The sequence below is a fragment of the Stigmatopora argus genome, chromosome 4 (genome assembly GCF_051989625.1).
Source record: "Stigmatopora argus isolate UIUO_Sarg chromosome 4, RoL_Sarg_1.0, whole genome shotgun sequence".
Taxonomy (NCBI): domain Eukaryota; kingdom Metazoa; phylum Chordata; class Actinopteri; order Syngnathiformes; family Syngnathidae; genus Stigmatopora; species Stigmatopora argus.
In genome coordinates this window covers 6,206,563-6,225,260 of record NC_135390.1, presented here as the reverse complement: position 1 = coordinate 6,225,260, position 18,698 = coordinate 6,206,563, and the positions used below count along the sequence as shown (strand labels likewise).

General features: G+C 39.8%; 1 protein-coding gene across 7 annotated transcripts in view; it reads left to right on the top strand.

Annotated features, from left to right (window-relative positions):
• usp45 (ubiquitin specific peptidase 45) overlaps positions 1 to 18,698 on the top strand; it is a 36,772-nt gene that overhangs the window by 3,773 nt on the left and 14,301 nt on the right. For 4 of the 7 annotated variants that reach the window (XM_077599256.1, XM_077599257.1, XM_077599254.1 and 1 more), the window contains exons 3-8: positions 5,958 to 6,127; positions 6,542 to 6,642; positions 6,899 to 6,999; positions 15,288 to 15,439; positions 16,996 to 17,091; positions 17,985 to 18,115. In XM_077599256.1, coding sequence (XP_077455382.1) covers positions 5,958 to 6,127; positions 6,542 to 6,642; positions 6,899 to 6,999; positions 15,288 to 15,439; positions 16,996 to 17,091; positions 17,985 to 18,115 — 751 coding nt within the window. The remainder of the gene's footprint in view (positions 1 to 5,957; positions 6,128 to 6,541; positions 6,643 to 6,898; positions 7,000 to 15,287; positions 15,440 to 16,995; positions 17,092 to 17,984; positions 18,116 to 18,698) is intronic. The other 3 variants (XM_077599259.1, XM_077599260.1, XM_077599258.1) reach the window with 2 other exon arrangements.

The following is an 18,698-nucleotide window of genomic DNA, read 5'->3' as shown; positions in this document are numbered from 1 at the left end:
TTTTTTGATGAATCATCACCCACAAATCCATCAAAGTCCTCATTTTCTGTGTCCGAATTGAACAATTGTCCAAATGATTCATCAAAAACGCTGGGTTTCCTCTCTTCGTTGTCAGAGTCACTGTCATTGCCATGTGGCTCCACAGAAATGCCGTCTTTGGCAAAAGCTCGAACAACAGTGCAAGCAGACACGTTAGTCCAAGTGGCCACTATCCATTTGAAAATATTGGCGTAACTAGCCCGGCGCTGCCTGCCACCCTTCGTAAAGCTGTGTTTGCCACTTATCATCCATTGTTCCCATGCTGCTCGCAACTTTGTTTTGAACGCCCGGTTGATGCCGATGCGGTTGGAGTTCTTTAGTTAAGCCTCTGGGAATGACGGCAAGCTCAGAGTTCATTTTCGTGACTTGTTTTTTCACCGCTGCTGTGAGATGGGCACGCTTGGAGTCGCAAATCAACTCAGCTTCTTCTTCTTGACTTGGCGAAGCTCGTTCTCCTGCTTCCTCCATTTGCTAACCATGGATTCGTTGATCTAAAATTCCCCCGCGGCTGCTCTATTCCCATGTCCCCCTGCATAATTGATGGCTTGAAGTTTGAACTGAGCTTCGTAAGCGTGTCTATTTGTATTATATTCATTTTCGGGGGGCCTTAGGAACCAAACCAAAATTGTTTTTCAATAAACACATGCCCACACTATATACGGGTACCTTGTAGGGGCGTGCCTTTAGCGTCTGACCCCACCCACGTCCGCCTTCTTTTTATATAAGAAGCGTGTCGGCAAGAAGTTCTCTCAGTCAGGCTTTAGAGCTTACACACGGCGCTCCGCATTATAAGGCGCTCTGTCTATTTTGGAGAAAATTTAAGACTTTTTAGTGTGCCTTATAGTAGTGAAAATAGGGTAATATAAAAATATAAAGAGTCACATCCTGTTAAGGTAAATTCTAAAATATTGCACAATCTAAGATATTATTGCACACCCCGAAGTTATTTCACAGAAGGGATTGTGTGTCGTGCTAACGCAAGTTTAGTGTCCTGATGGCTGTGGAAAAAAATGTCCTTAAGTCTATTTGTCAGTGCTTTGTGAGACCTGTAGCGTCTGCCAGAGGGCAGCAGCTGGAACAGGTTGTGACCAGGGTGGTATGGGTCCCTGACAATGTTCTGCTGAGGTAGCGAGGGCTGGCAATGTCTTCCAATGAGAGCAGAGAGCAGCCGATGATTTTCTAGGCAGTGTTGATCACTCTCTGCATGGCCTTTCTGTCTGCTGCCGTGCTTCCAGCGTACCACACTAATGCAGTATGCTCTCCATAGTGGCTCTATAGAAGGTTACTAGAAGCTTATTGTCCAACTTTTTCCTCCTGAGTACCCTCATGAAATTGAGTCGTTTCTGGGCCTTCTTCACCACTGCCGTGGTGTTGGTAGACCAGGAGAGCTTGTCCGTGACGTGGACCCCCAGGAATTTGAAGGACTGGACCCTGTCTACGCATACTCCATTTATGAGGAGGGGGGCCAGATCTGTGCTGCGTTTGCGAAAGTCCAGGATTATTTCTTTATTTTTCGTGGTGTTTAGTTTGAGATTGGTCACCAAACACCACGAAGAGTTTGTTGACCTCATTTCTGTAGGCAGACTGATCCCCCCTGAGATGAGTCCGACCACAGTGGTGTCATCGGCAAATTCGATGATGGAGTTAGACTGGTGGGTCGGTGTACAGCCGTATGTGTACCGGGAGTACAGAAGAGGACTCAGTACACAGCCTTGAGGGGAGCCAGTGCTCAGTGTAATGGAGGAAGAGAGGTGGGGACCAAATCTAACAGTTTGTGGACGATTGTTTAAGAAGTTCTTAATCCAGCAGCAGATTGAAGAGGATAGTCCAAGGTGGGAGAGTTTGTCAGCCAGAATGTCCGGTCTTTAAGTGTTGAAGGCTGAGCTATAGTCAATGAAAAGTATCCTCACGTAGTTCCCATGGTGCTCCAGGTGGCTCAGTGCTGTGTGTAGAGCTACGGCGATGGCATCCTCAGTGGACCTATTTGCTCTATGGGTCAACTGAGGGAGGGATTGTATCCCTGATGTGGCGGGCGACCAACTTTTCAAACCACTTCATGATCACAGGCAGGCGTAAGTGCAACAGGTCTATAATCATTCAGGCTGTCAATGGTTGGCTTTTTAAGGACAGGGATAATGGGGGGACATTTCAGGCAGGATGGGATGATGGATTATTGCAGGGAACAATTGAGAATCTTTGTGAAAACACCAGTCAGCTGGTCAGCACAAGCTTTGAGCACCTTCCCAGGTACTCCGTCAGGGCCAGCAGCCTTCCTGGTGTTCACAGTCCGCAGTACCTGTCTCACTTCATGTTCCTGAAGCTTCAGTGCTGCAGGGTGGTGGTGGATGTGTTGAGACTGGGTCTGATTTGTCAGTCTCAAAGCCGACAAAGAAACGGTTCAGTTCCTCTGCTAGTGAGGCATCTGCGTTAAGACACGTTATTGTCATTGTAATTGGTAATGTGTCGTATTCCCTGCCACATCTTCTTTGGGTTATTTTCTGTGAAGTGCTCCTCAATTTTCCTTGTATATGCTGGCTTGACCTTTTTAATGCCTCTCTTCAGGTATGCTCTGGCAGCGCTGTGTTGTACCTTGTCCCCTGACCTGAAGGCGGTGTTACGGCATTTGATGAGTGCCTGTGTCTCACTGGTCATCCAGGGTTTTTGTTTAAGAAAAACCTGTATCCGTTTATTAACAGTGACGTTGTCGGTGTAGTTTTTGATGTAGGAAAGTACAGTGTTGGTGTAGCCCTGGAGGTTGTGGTGTTCAAAAAGTTCCCAAATGGTGCGGGAAAAACAGTCCTGCAGCTGAGAAAGGGCGTCCTTGGGCCATTTTTTATTATCTTTATTTGTGGCCTTGTTAGCCTCCGGAGTGGGGTGTATGAGGGGTGGTGAAGGACAGGCAGAGATGGTCGGATCCAGCAAGGTGAGGGAGGGGTGTGGCTCTCTCTATAAACATGTTTGATGTTAGAATAAACATGGTCTAGAGTTTTATCTCCTCTGGTGTGACACTTCACGTACTGGATAAACTTAGGCAGAACAGTCTTTAAACATGCTTTGTTGAAGTCACCAGCGACAATAAAGACTCCATCGAGGTGGTCAAGATGCTGTTTGTTTACAGTCGCTAGCAGGAGGCTAAGTGCCGTGCTAACGTTAGCATCCGGTGGGATGTAAACAGCCATTACAATGACAATCATTAGCTCTCTAGGTAGATAGAAGGGCCTGCACCGTACTGCCAAGAGCTCCAAATCAGGGGAGCAGTGAGTGTTAATGATCCTACTGTTGCAGCACCAGTCGGTGTGTATGTACACGCAAAGTCCCCCCCCCCCTCCTTGCTTTTCCCTGATTCTTTCGAACGATCATGTCGGTGTAGCGTGCGGCTAGCTAGCGATACCGCGGCGTCAGGGATTTGCGGGTGTAGCCACGTTTCCGTGATGAAAATAATGTTGCAGTTCCTGACAAAGCTGTTGGTAGCAAGCTGAAGTTCCAAATCGTCCATTTTGTGGGTAATGGATCTGGCGTTGGTCAAGAAGATACTCGGAAGCGGTGCTTTGTGCGGTTGTTTCCTTAGCTTAGCAGCTAGGCCCGCCCGGCATCCGCGCCTTTGCTTTCTTTTCCTTCGCCGCCTCCGTCGTACTCTGAGTGGGCTGACTATCCACGGAGATCCCGGTGGTCTCGAGATGTCCTCGGGGATATTGTAGGTTAGTTGGTAATCTGTTGTGATGGATATATCGCATCTCCTCCCGAGAGTAATTAAATCCTGGCGACTGTAGAAAAAGTTTGCCTCGTAGATGTTAGTAAATAACGATAAGATTGAGAAAACAAAACACCAAACTGGAGAGCAAAGAGCTGCTGCACCCGTCCGTGCGCGCCGCCATCTTGGATCATCTTCTTTATCTGTCATGACCACTTCCGAATCACTCTTTTGAGCAAATTGGCAGATTATTTGTATGCACGCTCACTACCTACTTTTGATCTGAAAAGGAAATCATTCAAATGAATTCCTCCGCATTATCCCGGTACAAGGTCAAAATCTTGTAGATGTATGTGCCAAATTATCTTTTCAATTAGAAGTTAAGTCAGCATGCATCCCTGTTTGTTTTTAGTGAGCACAAGCAGAGGGGCCGGGCTTCACCGGTCCCACATGGTAGGGCGACAAAGCCTCCACTTTCGAAGCAGCCGGGGCGGTTTTTATCGATTCTTAGCTACATGCAGCCATTGACCTGGAAAAAGGTAGGCTTAAAATGTTTGCGTCTTCATTGTGCTTTAAATAAACAAAGTATTTTTTGTCTAAAAGTGTCGCACGTACCAAAAAAAAATTAGGCCAAAGTTGCACTTTTTTACCTTAAAATATGCCCATCGCCTGCCCCCTGACACAATTTCGCCCAACAAAGGCTGCGGTTCAGGTAGTGGCACTCGGCCACAGCTTCTCCAAGCATAAATAAGTTTAAGCAGACAATGGGTTAAAGAAAATGGAGGGTTGTTGTGAGAAAGCCAATGAGAGCCCAGTATATGGTAGAGTGAGCTTCTAAAGCGAGAATCATTGCATCCGCGACAATATTTTCAAAATATAATAACAGATAAGGAATGCATGTATTTTTGGGGGGGTTTCGTAACTTGGATATTTTTCTTATCTCGAGGCGTTCATTTGCATATAAAAAGCTTTTGCAACCTGGAAATTTTGAACCTAGAGGCATTCGTAAGTAGAGGTATATTAGTTTGAAACAAGGATTTGGGAATAACAAATCAGAGTGCAAAAAGAGCAAATGGCACACAATCTGAGTGATCAAAGTACTGTTTACAGACTTGCTTTTAACACAAATCATTACTTTAACCCTTCAGCCTCAACATACTGATGTTGTACCGGGACCTCAATGCTGAACTGAAACCACCCACAATGGCTATTGCCTGAGACGTTTATTCTGCTTTACCCAAATGCGTATTCAACCCCCACCCCCCAAATAGAGTTTATCCATTTATTTATTGTTTGCTTTATATATGTATATGTATATATATATATATGTATATATATATATATATATATATATATATATATATATATATATATATATATATATATATATGTTTGAGCAATAATAATATTAAACACTTTAGTGGAGTGTAGTATTTTACCTGCAAGGACAATGCTATTCAAATCAATGCAAAACTTAAATTGTCTTTGTTTGAATTGAAGAAATTTACATTTTAAATATATTGATGCTGGTTACTCAGTCATAAAATGGCATGAAGTTAATAATTCTTGGAGATGTAAAGAAATAGGTATTAAACAACCAAATATTTAATACATGAAAATAATTACAAAAATGAATCAATGAACTATACTGAGGTCTTTTGGAGTAACACTAGGGAAACACATATTTAAGTCACAGACATAAAGTAGGTGAGGTTAGAACATCAAACTGTAAAACTATCTATGTCAACTTTATGCTCACTGCAAATGAGCATGCGAATTCCATTCAAATTGTCAGATAATTCCACATGCCAAAAGTCTGGAATTGAATACTGTACATGGTTTTATACCACAGGAACCATTGTACTTTTTTGGGGTAAGGCATTATCCCCCCCAAAAAAAGAATTCAATCATGCAACTTGCACTCATATAGCTTTGATGATACTTGAAATTACATGTGTTTTGCAAAATATATTTTAAACCTGGCCTCGACATGTGTGGACATCACTTTTTGTCAAAGACCTCAATGTTAAATTTTGGACTACAATGGCCTGGCGTCCGCTTATGATGTGGACATCATTTTTCTCAGAAACTACATCATGTAAAAGGATAATTATTTGTTTTTACACTCATCAGGTCCCAATTAGCCTAAATATCAATGACAAAATAAAATTGCATGCCTTGCAAGAGTTTGGGTGTTAGGAGGTTAATGGTTTTGTTTCCTAAACAGGGTTGACTTGCCAGCATGTGACAAAGGCAGTGGAATTGAACTCAATGAAAAAATCTGTGTTGTCCAGTTTATGGTGGGTATGTTGTGACTGTCTGAAGGAACGCACTATGATCAACAGTGAGCCAACAGCATTTCAAGACATCTTAGTCTGCCTCAAGTGTGGTTTCCAAGTAAGAGCTCAGCAATAAAGCTAATTGCATATTATATTATACATTCAAAGACATAACCAAAAAAGCTTTCTTTTTATTCAGTGTTTCTGAAAATGTCCATGATTAAGAACAGCGCATAATGAAAGAGTTTGTTCCACAAGGAAACATGCATAAATACTATCATATTTATTACATTTATCTTATTGTCTTAAAAATATTGTAACTATAAATTGTCCCCAAAAAATTACCATGTCAAGTTATTGGACTTGATTGACTTTCTACTGTCTTTTACTCATTCTAATTCTGTTATTTCTTTCTTTCCCTCATTGCCAAGCAGAACTTCATATAGTTGATAATGTCACATTCACATTTTTCTCATTTCTGTAATTTTTTTTGTTGGTCAGGCAAATAACATGGATTGTATATTTTTTACAGGGCTGTAACCACTCAGGGATTGAACATGCTACCAAGCACCATCAAGCTTTCCATCCCGAGTCTCATTGCATCACCATAAGCTTGAGCTCCTGGAAAGCCTGGTGAGACACCTTTTCATATTCATACAAAATGCACATGCAGGATGCCAATGAAATTCATTCTAAACTGAGAAAATCTGAAAATTATGAAATTCAAAACACTTTATATCTTCTTGTTAGAATGTCTTTACAAGGATTTACCAGTAAGGTCATCTTACATGGTTCTGACGGAATCCTTTTGAAAAAATAATATTTGAGGGTTATTGAATTTTACATTGACACTCCAAGATTGTTTTTTCTGTGTCGCTACTCTTTTTAGGTGTTTTGAATGTAATGAAGAGCTCTCCACTCAATGTAACAGAAAAATCCTGGCACAGGCCCTCGATTTTTTACAAAAGCACTCTCTCAAGGCAACATCAGGTAAGGCGTTTATCTCACAAGTCCTGCACTTATTTGCTGCAAATTGAGTGATGGAAAATATAATTATTCATAGAAGCCCAACACAAAACCAATCCACAAAATTAACGTCACTGAGGTTTTAACAATGACAAGGAAAAGGTCATAGTGAAGTACGTTTTTTTATTATTTGTCAAGGAGCAAAACTTTATTATATAGGTATAGTAAATACCCGCCACCCTAGTGAGGATAAAGCGGTTCAGAAATTGAGATGAGATGAGCTATTGTAAATACTGCGGCCCGGCCGATGAGTGGTTAGCGCGTCTGCCTCACACCTCTGGGGTCCTGGGTTCAAATCCAGGTCGGTCCACCTGTGTGTAGTTTGCATGTTCTCGCTGGGCCTGTGTGGTTTTTCTCCGGGTACTCCAGTTACCTCCCACATTCCAAAAACATGCATGGTAGGCTGATTGAACGCTCTAAAATTGCCTCCATGTATGACTGCGAGTGTGAATTGTTGTCCGTCTCCTCGTGCCCTGCGATCGGTTGGCCAGCGATTCAGGTTGCCCCCCTGCCGCTGCCCCAAAGTCAGCTGGGATAGGCTCCAGCACCCCCCGCAACCCTAATGAGGATAAAGCTTCAGAAAGTGAATGAATATTGTAAATATGTTTACATATATATATATATATATATATATATATATATATATATATATATATATATATATATATATATTTATTTATGTCTAAAATGTGTTTTCCTGTGTCTGTATTCTCACCCTCTTGCTAGTGTGACAGTGAAATTTCCCGAATTTCCCGATGAATAAAGTTATCTAATCTAATCTAATCCTTACCAAATATTAACAAGAATCAACATGTTTTGACGTAATTATAAATAGTCCTCACACTTCATTGTGTATTTGTTGTCAAGCACAAACTGAATTATATATTAAAAAGCTTCATCAAATGTTTTAATTTATAAGATTCTGCTTTATAGTTCACTATAGTATACTGTACTTCAGTATTGTTGCTCCCCCCAGTGGTTAAAGTTATCATGATTCCTTAATGTCACTTGTCTGCTTCAGTAATTAGAAGAAACTCGGTTAGCTGTATCATTCTTCTTTCTTATGTCACTAAAAAAACGTATCCATGAGTAATATCACATTTAATGCAACTCAAATAATTATCAATATATTTCAAACATGACTTAGTTTGAGTATATTTTATAACATGGGCCTTCTTACTGTTCCGACGCAATAGGCCACAGGGTAGGAATGCACATTGATGCTGGTCTTGAGCCAGTCTCACAGCCACAGCTGAAGAGTTACAGGAATGATGCTCTTGTGGTCACCCACCCTCTCTGTGCATGTCACATGACTGCACACATTAGTGAAATTAGGGGCTTGAATGATGCTTTCCCGGCTGGGTTCCCTGAAGAACATGAGCAGCTGTGAGGGGCTCAGACCCCACTCTGTTATCCATTGTCTTTCCCTCCCTATCGTTTCTCCCTGGTTCCTCTATTTTTCTTGCCACCTCTGGGCCTGTGTGCAGCACTAGTGGGAGACACGGTCCTGATGTAGTTACAAAAACTGGATCACTCTCCGCAGCTGGAGTGCGCTTACTTCTATTATGAGCACTTAATTGAAGAAAATGTTGGGAAGAACATTTAACCAAACATCCCTAACATTTTAAAATGATGTTATATTTTTCCTAGTAGACTGGAAAATTTACTTAACCTAACCCCTAACATCAAAACAAGTACAGGCTAATGAAAAAATAATTGAAAATTAAATGTTATTGCCTAAATATATGCCTGATGTAATTTAGATGAGTGTAAATGTGTATATATTGTTTTCTTTTTAATTCTGAGGTACCGAGAACCATTTGTCTAAACAAACTAGCACTATGTATTTTTAGAGAAATGGGAGCTGTTTGTGGGAATTTTTGCTTCCTTAATAAAACAACATAAAATATAACTTGTTATTGATGTGGGTTCTATGATGATGTTTCCATAGATGATTATTATACAAGCCACCACAGTAAATTTATACGGGAATTTAAGCTTTTTGGAAGAGCACACAGCATGTTCCCACATGTAGGTTTGATTTGTAGTCCCTAATGCAGCTTTACTAAACCACCAATACGTGTGGACAATCTATATCGGAGCTGGATCATCCTACCGTCTCTTTCTATTGTATAACTTACCTGTCCCCTTTCCTACCACCCAATTGTCCCACACCCGTTGAGCAAATCACTATAGAAATAGGCAGCCATTACAGTACAGAATAGGCCATTTTTGTTGAGGTGCTTGTAAAATTGCATTTGGTCTGAAGGCCAGGTTTTTTTTTTTTTTTGTTATGTTTTTTTGTTTGTTTTATTTTTTTGATAGAGTTATGTTGCTCTCTTCCTAGGCTTCCCAATCACAAAGGGCCCCTAACACAATTTTTTTTTCTTCAGAATCTACAATAATAACACTAAAAGTCGATTAACTATGCTCTCTCACCATCAAGGTCCTTGGCTCAAGTACCGGAGTCCCAGTATAAAGGCGATTTATGGTTTTTGTCAGGGTGCTAGACTGTCCTACGATACAGCTGGGGTGTCTTTGTGAAGTAAATGAAAAGGTTCACCCCCCTTTTAATCGATATAAAACCCTTTTAATTAGAATGCCGTAATTCCTTATTGTTTTATTATGCTTTCGAGCTGTTTAATTACGCTCCTGTGTAAATATATTTTTGATTCATTATACTTCTGCACTCTTAGCATCTCTTATTACATTAAAAAAAATACTGACTGCCAAATCATAATAAAACAATAAATATTTCGACATTTTGTGCATGGATTTCCCCACCTTCGATATAAACTATACATACAGATGGTCCATTGTACCCTTCCGAATTGGTAAACTATTACATTATCTATATGTTAAAAATGTTCAACCAGTTATTATAATTGTTTTAATTTTTACAATTAGTGAACATTGTATTTGCATTTTGTCAGAAACTGGACCGATTAACCATAAATCTTTTAAATATCACGTGATCTTTATTAATCCTTAGGAGTTTGGCTGAAATATGCGCCTTCATTGTTATTTTATTTTTTTATTCATTCACATTTGAATTTGAATTTCTCAGCATGAGTAAATGAAAATTGTTTCATTGAAATGATAACCTGATTCCGAGTAGTATAACTTCACAGTTTGGAACTGAAGTTAAATAAACTTGAAAATGAATTAGGCATGTTAGGATGAAGTCACTTTCTCTAAAAAAAATTTTTTGTAACTGTACTATTTAATAAATGCACTTCTTGATTATTGTACTAGTGCACTTGTATCTTTGTATTAATACTAGTACTAATAATAGGGGTGATCCTACTTTGCGGTTTTTCAATGATGACGGTCGGCCATGTACATTGTCTGCGAAATTCGAGGAATTACTGTAACAGAATCCTCTAGTGCACGTGCCAAACCGATTCCGCCGAGGGCCGCAGTGGGTCCTGGTCTTTGTTCCAACCGATCCAGTGCCATATTTTAACCAATCAGGTGTCTTCTAAAATAATTAGCACCTGACTTTAATTAACTGATTACACTTGCAAAAGGTATCCTCTTGTTGAGTTGGAATGAAAACCTGCACCCACTGCGACCCTTTGAGGACCGGTTTGACACCCCTGCTCTAGTGCTTGAACTACCACAAAAATGAGAGAATATGATCTCAGGGGTATAATTAAGTTCAACAAACAATGTTGTGTGGAATTTTTCGTTGGATTAGGTGGGAAAGAGAATTCAAGTTTAGCTATATTAATTGAATGTATTTTTCAAATTGTATTTCTGGTGGCACATTTCAGGATTTAATGTGTGTCTATCAAGTTTCTATTATTGTGGTGTCGATTCTCTGACAGATGACTTTGTCCGATAGCTTCTACCACCAAAAGTTAAAATATGAAATGTGCACCAAGCTGTTTTTCTCACTTGTCTAGACGGGTCAGTGGCCAGTAAAATGCCTGTCCCCTGGTGGTGCTTTCATTGAGGTAATCAAGGGTGATCTTATGTATCTTAATTCCCACCACTGTGCATGAAAGTAGGCCAGCGTGTGTTCACGTCCATTTATGTTTGTCTGTATAAAAGAATCTATCAATATCTCCTCTTGTATAGTTATTCTCCAAATACTACATCAACTTGGTATCTTTAAAAAAAATCAAGACAAATCGTTTTACATAGAATTAAATTCACTTGGTGCACATAATATTTGCATGTGTATGTTTTAGTAAAATAACGCTGAGCTTGCCCAGCCTCAGATGGCAAGGAAGCAAGCTTTTTATGCCCTGTAGTCACAACAAATTAGTGAATTAATAAGACATTTGGTGTTGCTCGTCTTTCCTCATGACTGCTTGCTCTGCATGAAGGGAGATGGCTTTGCTTTGCTGCACTGTAAGCAAACAAGGAAGCAGAAGCCTCACTTGCCAAATGATGGTACAGTAATCCCTTGAATTTCAGGGAAAATATAGGCCAGACATAGCCGCGGTAATTGAAAAACCGCGAAGTGGGATCACCCCTTTTATTACTACCATACTACATGTTTTTGCGCCTATACAAAAATACAAGTACACAAGTACAATTATCAAGTCATGTATTTATTTTTTAAATGTTACAGTTATAAGCATATGAAAAGACTGTAATGTATGTATTAATATCTTAATATAATCTATATATAAAAAATTTAAGTACTTGAAATACTGTACTCACAGTGAAAATACTTCCTCGCCGCTTGATATAAATAAATAAATAAAAAACAGGTTAATGGGAGTTTTAGTCCAAATCCTCCTGCACCGTCCAGATCTTCAAGGGCAGACCCCTTTTGGCGAGGTACAGCTTTGTGTTCGGGATAAATCAGTTTAAGAACCAGTCTTTTGAGAGGGCTTTCGTGATCCAGTCCTTCCTGTTGCTCATCCAGTTGACAGACAGAAAGGCTTTGTTCTTGTTTTGTAAAGCATGAGGATGGTCCAACTGGTAGATTAAGGCTGGCTTTACCATGAAGCCAGCAGCATTCCCACACTTAATGATGATCCCTGTGAACTGTGAACTCTAGCAATTTCACCTCATCTTTGAATAAGAAAGTCCAGGATCTTAACGATGGCTTTATTTTATTCCTAGTGGTTACCACTCTCGTTGCAGTACGGTTGATTCATTTGTGTTGCCTTGGATGACGCAGGATGTTTAGGAGGCATTTTAAACGGGGATTGAAAATCCAAACGATGCTGGAATATGCTCGGCGTAGTCTTTCTGTGCAGGATGTGAAATGTAATCCGAAGAAAAGGAAAGCTCGTCTGTTTGTATTATTCGGCGCATCATTCTTCTACAATGAAATTTTGTTGAGTGCCACCCACCCATCTCAGCACAATATTTATATATATATATATATATATATATATATATATATATATATATATATATATATATATATATATATATATATATATATATATATATATATATATATATATATGAGTTTGTGTGTGTGTAGATGTCTAAAAGTTTACAATTCCTGTTTCTTTGGATGTCTCTCGTGAAAATGAGCAGGGAGTGCATTAGGTGTTGGTTTTGTTGGTTTACATGCATGCATGTGGATGAGTCTGAGCACTGTGGTGCTTTTATTCACCCTGGGGAAAGGCTCCACTCTCGGTGTTACTGTTGCCTATACTCGTTGGCTGAGTAAGAAGGGCCAGGTGGTGGTGCATAGTGCGGCACAGTCAAGCGTGGACATAGCGCATGCTGACATTTGCCATCGTTGATCGCTGCAGGGAAAGAATAAATCTGCTTTTCCATATGCTTGTGCTCATTGCAACCCTTCCCTCCACCCACTACACCCCACAACTGTCCTCTACCCTCCCACCCCCAGTCTCAACCAGATGGCTCCGTGAACATTGTTTACCTTGGGTGGCGGTCCCAGATGCAGTGTGTGTCCATAGGCATCCCCATTCCGCCCAGTTAGTTTCCTAGTCCCTCTCCCTCTTAGCTAGTGCCAGTTTCAACTCTCACACTCAAGCAGCATCATGGTTGTTGACTATATTCCCTAGATCCTCACACACACTACAGCAACTAGACATGCTGTCTTTTTTTAAGGAAAGGTCATACTTGCATTTTCACTTCCACATATTGTGTTAATGACAGTGTGGAAATGCACTTTGTTTTTCTGACTAAGGTTACAGTTTCCCTGCTTCAACCTTGTGTGTTCTGACATATGGGAGCTCCCTTATGGCTTCATGGGTTATCTGCAAACCCCAGATGTTGTCAACACAGTAGGCCAGATGTACTTAGCACTACTAAGTGATATACTTTAACAGATTGTCATCCCAACAAGCTTAACCTCCAATTAACATGTATCATTCAAGCCGCATTGTTTAATGGACAATAATATTAGATACCATTAAGAATTACCTGGAAGTTACACATTAGAAGGACGTGAGCCTCTTGATGAAAATGATTTAAAATATTGTTATATTTTAATTTTTATTTCTTTTTCGAAAGTAACAAAAATTGCAGTAATATGAACCATCGAAAAAATTAGAAGCTATTTGGCCGCCACAACATCTTAAGCTTCTGGTAAGAAAATTGTAATTTCTGTCATTAAAAAGCATCAGGTTCTCATCAAGATACTTATTTCCTTTTTCAAACTGAATAAATTATACAAAAATACAAGTACACAAGTAGAATTATCAAGAAGTGTCTTTATTAAGGTGGCCCGTTGGGTGAGTGGTTATTACATCGGCCTCACAGCTTCCGTTTGAAGGAGGCACGTTTAAACTGGAACTATTTCTCCCGGAAGAGTACCCCATGGCAGCCCCCAAAGTGCGATTCATGACCAAAATCTACCACCCCAATGTTGACCGACTGGGAAGAATATGTTTAGACATTTTGAAAGAAAAGTGGTCTCCAGCCCTGCAGATCCGCACAGTGTTGCTATCCATCCAGGCATTATTAAGTGCCCCCAATCCCGACGACCCCCTGGCAAACGACGTCGCCGAGCAGTGGAAAAAGTGCGAAAGCACAGCCATCGAGACAGCCCGAGAATGGACCAGGATTTATGCAAAGGCCGACAACGATTATCACAATCCCTGCCCCGGCGTGTGATATGGGCGCCACCACACGCCCTCCTCTGTCGTCAACGTTTCATTTTGACGGACAATATATGATTATAAGTCCACATCTCTTTGAAAGAAATCTACTTTGGGGTGACTTGTCCTGGGTTCAAATCCAGGTCGGTCCACCTCTGTGGAGTTTACATGTTCTCCCCGGTTTCCTCCCACATTAAAAAAATCATGCACTTTAGTCTGATTGGACACTCTAAATTGCCCCAATGTGCATGGTTGTCTGGCATCAGATTGTGCCCTGCGATCGGCTGGTCACCAATTCAGGGTGTCCCCCGCTTTTGGCCCGGAGTCAGCTGGGATAGGCTCCAGCACCCACTGCGACCCTAATGAGGATAAAGCAGTTCAGAAAATGAATGAATGAGTGTATTATAACACAGTTACAGGCATATGAAAAGACTATAATGTATAACATCTAAATGTAATCTATAAATTAAAAATCACAATGAAAATAGTTCCACTCTGCTTAATTTAAATAATAAAGCTCCTACCAGCTGGTACAAAAGAACACCAATTATGCCGCAATGGCGTGCCACGCGTTTAACATATCAAGGAACGTCAATATTTAGGAGTGCAATGCAGATGAGAAAGAAAAAAACAATTTGTGATTTGTGGTGCATTACTTCAGCTCTCAAGCATTATAAGTGAATGAGTCAATTACTTTTTGTTTGGCCCGCGAGATACCCAGACTTCATGCTTGTCAATTCTTTAATGGGGGGTTATGTAAAGATGGTATTAATGTTCCATCACTATCATCTAACATTGATAGCAAAAACATTGAATAACAACAGTGATTGACTCATTATAATGATCTTGCCTGGATTGTGATGTGCTAATACACATCTGGGAAGAATTCTCCTGTTGTCCGCACCACAGTTTGTGGGCACATTGAACACTTTCAAGATAGAAAATAAAACTTAATTTTCAGCATAACATTTGGGACAGTTTCAAAAATTCTAAAGCTATAACTCTTTGGAAGTAATTTTCTCTACATTTGACAATACAAGAAATATTACCACTTTTTGTGCAGTGGTATTGGAGATAATTAAGTGGCTGGGAGTCACAGGGAAAAGCATGGCTTATGGAAAGGTTTTAAATCAACACGTTAAACAACCCAATCTATCACCAATTTCTAGAATCATTTCATTTTGTATTCTTGTTGTTTTCATATTTTAGCAACATCCCCCAAGATAATGAAGTTAAGAGAGGAACTCTCTGATGATCATGACCTCCCAAGAGGCAAAAGCTCAGTCGTCACCAGTGCCTTAACTCCTGTTAAAGGCATCAATAATCTCGGCAATACCTGCTTCTTCAATGCTGTCATGCAGGTTGGTACATTTCTAAATCATTTATGCTTTGTTAAAGGTTCTAAATACTTTGGACCCCATAGTTTGATATTTCCAATTTACCCATAATATGAATTTCAACCAGGAGTATAACGAAAGGTTTGCGTCGAGATGTCAACAGTAAAGGTCTGAAAGCACCCTAAAAAGAAAAGTGTCATAGATGTGTAATATGTCTCTGTGGCACCACACAATATTTATGCATTCTACAGTCCTGTCATAATTCTTTTCCTCCTTCACAAACTCCTTTTTTGGCATTTTTCCAGCTATAATCTGTCAAATCATCCTACACATGCAAATATTTGTGGGGAATAACCCAAATATACACGTAAAATAAAGTTTTTATTTTTTCCCCATCAAGGGAAAAGAACCGTTGATGAATTTTAACACTAAAACCGGGAAACTAAAAAAAAATGCAAAATTTGAGAATGAGAGAAATACTCTTTCAAACCACTGTGTTTCACACATGTTCACAGTAGGCATGTAGACCTCCCTCAACGCAACAATAATAATTTACATCTTAAACAAGACTGAAAATATAGAGTCGCTGATCAATTTTCCAAGCCTGCTTGATTGCAAATTTACGTGCAGCTTTGGTATACAGTCCACTTGTGTGGTTGGAATGAAATCCTGCACCCACTGTAAAATAGTTTGAAGACCCCTGCCTCTCATAGTCAAACCAATGGTTAAGAAAGTTATTGATGGTTAATTTTGAAATATTTTTGGGGGGTTGAGTATCATAACGTAAGTGGTGGTAGTTACCAACTATAATAAAACCCTTTTTTTTCCTGTGTTGACTGTGTTGGCTTTTACGAAGCATATATTGACTTTGTATGTATACAGGCCAGCTTTTGAGGCTGTACTAAAATATATTCAATGCAGTGAAAAATACAATGCAAACGTGGTCATGTTTACCTGCCCACACGTGTGTCTTTCGGTTGGTGTAAAGCATGATCACAATACAATTCAACCATAAAGACGCCCTAGTCTCTCTCTGGTTGTGTCATGGTCACTGTAAACTGACATGCTCCTTTAACAATAAACCTGTTTTTTTCTGCCATTTTGTTAATCACCCCTGCGACCTTCCTCTTTGATTGAAATTCGAGTGAGCGGGCTTTACTTGCTATTCCCTCTTTCACTTACTCTTTTTTTTCTTTTGTATTGTCTCCTTGAAAACTGCAATCTTCTTGGTCAAAACATGTAATTGTTAGAGGATGAGCTGTGTCTGTCTTCACAATGCCAGCTCCATTGTGCCTTTTCCATAGCAACTGTCTTCATTGCCAAGATGTGACCAAACAAATCTCTTGTGAGCAAAAGAAAAGATACGTTTCCCTCATAGGACTACTCCTAATATATCTTGCTTCATTTTAAAGGAACACGTGAGAAAGTGACCATAAATCCTTCTAAATTGGAATAGAAGTTCATGAAAATATTAAAAATGACCACATGGAATTGCAGCAAGGATGTTTAGATGCCTAGGAGCTTTGGATATTATCATGCGATTCAAACATAAATGATATCAAAAAACTATTTTCTTCCAGAATCTTTCCCAAACACACATGCTCATTGACCTCATCCAGGAAGTGAAGGAGAAAGGGTATAGACTAAAGATCTGCCCCCCAGTTGAGAGCCATCTGGTACAACTTCCATTTTCTTTTCTTGACTTTTGGATGCTTCATTTTTCTATTACTTATTGTGAAGTTACTTGATGCATGTTTAACAAGTTGTGTGATTGTATTACGGAGAATGTTAATTATGAAAAAGTTAAAATCCTGATGACAAATCCACGCTTCCCTGGTTTTGAAACTAGATGCGCTTGTCGTCAAACTTTCAGTTCATAACAGGTTTAGAGAAAGACACTGTGTGACAGGGCATATTGTCATTTCACTTGTTATTGAGGTTTTAGGTTTTTGTTCCAACCGGTCTAGCATAAACAGTTTGACCAATGAGATTTCAGCAGAAAACAATAAGCACCTGACTGCAATCCACTGATTGCACTTGTAGGACACCAGATTGGTGAAAAGGTGTCCTCTTTATGGGTTGGAATGAAAACCCGCACCCACTGCGGCCCTTTGTGGAATAGTTTGGAGACCACTGGTGTGGATGGTCGTCTTTCTGCATGCGTCCTACGGCTGACTGACGACCAGTCTAGGGTGTAGTCAGCCTTACGTGTGAAGTCAGCTGGGTTAGGCTCCAGCAACCCCTGCAACCCTTACGAGCATGCGTGGTATGAAAGATGAATGAAATAGAGACCGCCATACTCAGTCACGAGAAAGTAGGAATTATTTCACACAACATTTGAAAAAGAGTGTTGTGGATGGTTAATGCACATGGCAAAGTCATGAACAAGTACTGAGTATAATTTAAGTATAAATGTTATCAAGCGGATTTTATTATACAAATGAGAGCATTTGTTAACCAATATTATTGGGAGTTCCTTGATAAAATTTTATTTTCTAATGATTGGAAGACCTTCAACTTTGTTACTTCAAAAGTCCTGTGAAAATGTAATTTAATTCTATTTTTGCAGGCTCCATTAGTAGCAATGCTGCCCAGTCCAGAGCCCTTGACGGCAGCCATGCTTCTCTTCCTTCAGTGCATGAAAGAACCTGGAAAAGGTCCAGTGAATCCAAAGATCCTATTTAATCAGCTATGCCAAAAGTAAGGCATTAATTATTATCCTTATTGTTCTTATTTGTAGGGATAGTAGCATTAGCAGTAGTTGTAGTAATAGTGTGACCATCATTTTAGCATCTCTAAGTTACACTTACCATTAAAATATAAATTGCCAACAATTTGGGTGCATCACAGATGATGGCTTGTTTAGAGAAGGTTTCAATCATAAAGATATGATTTTTTTTTCAAGAATCAACGAGTGTGACACAGTCGTGAAGTGGAATGAAATCTATTGGATATTTTCTACCTTTTTAACAAATAAAAAAATGAAAAATGGGGCGTGTAATATTATCCGGCCCCTTTACTTTCAGTGCAGCAAACTCACTCCAGAAGTTCATTGAGGATCTCTGAATGATCCAATGTTGACAGATTATGATAAATAGAATATACCTGTGTGTTCTGTTTAAAGTGTAGAGAGCATCATGAAGACCAAGGAACACACCAGGCAGGTCGAGATACTGTTGTAGAGAAGTTTAAAGCCGGATTTAGATGCAAAAAGATTTCCTCGCTTTCCATCAAACCTCACTGAGCTTGAGCTGTTTTGCAATGAAGAATGGGCAAGAATTTC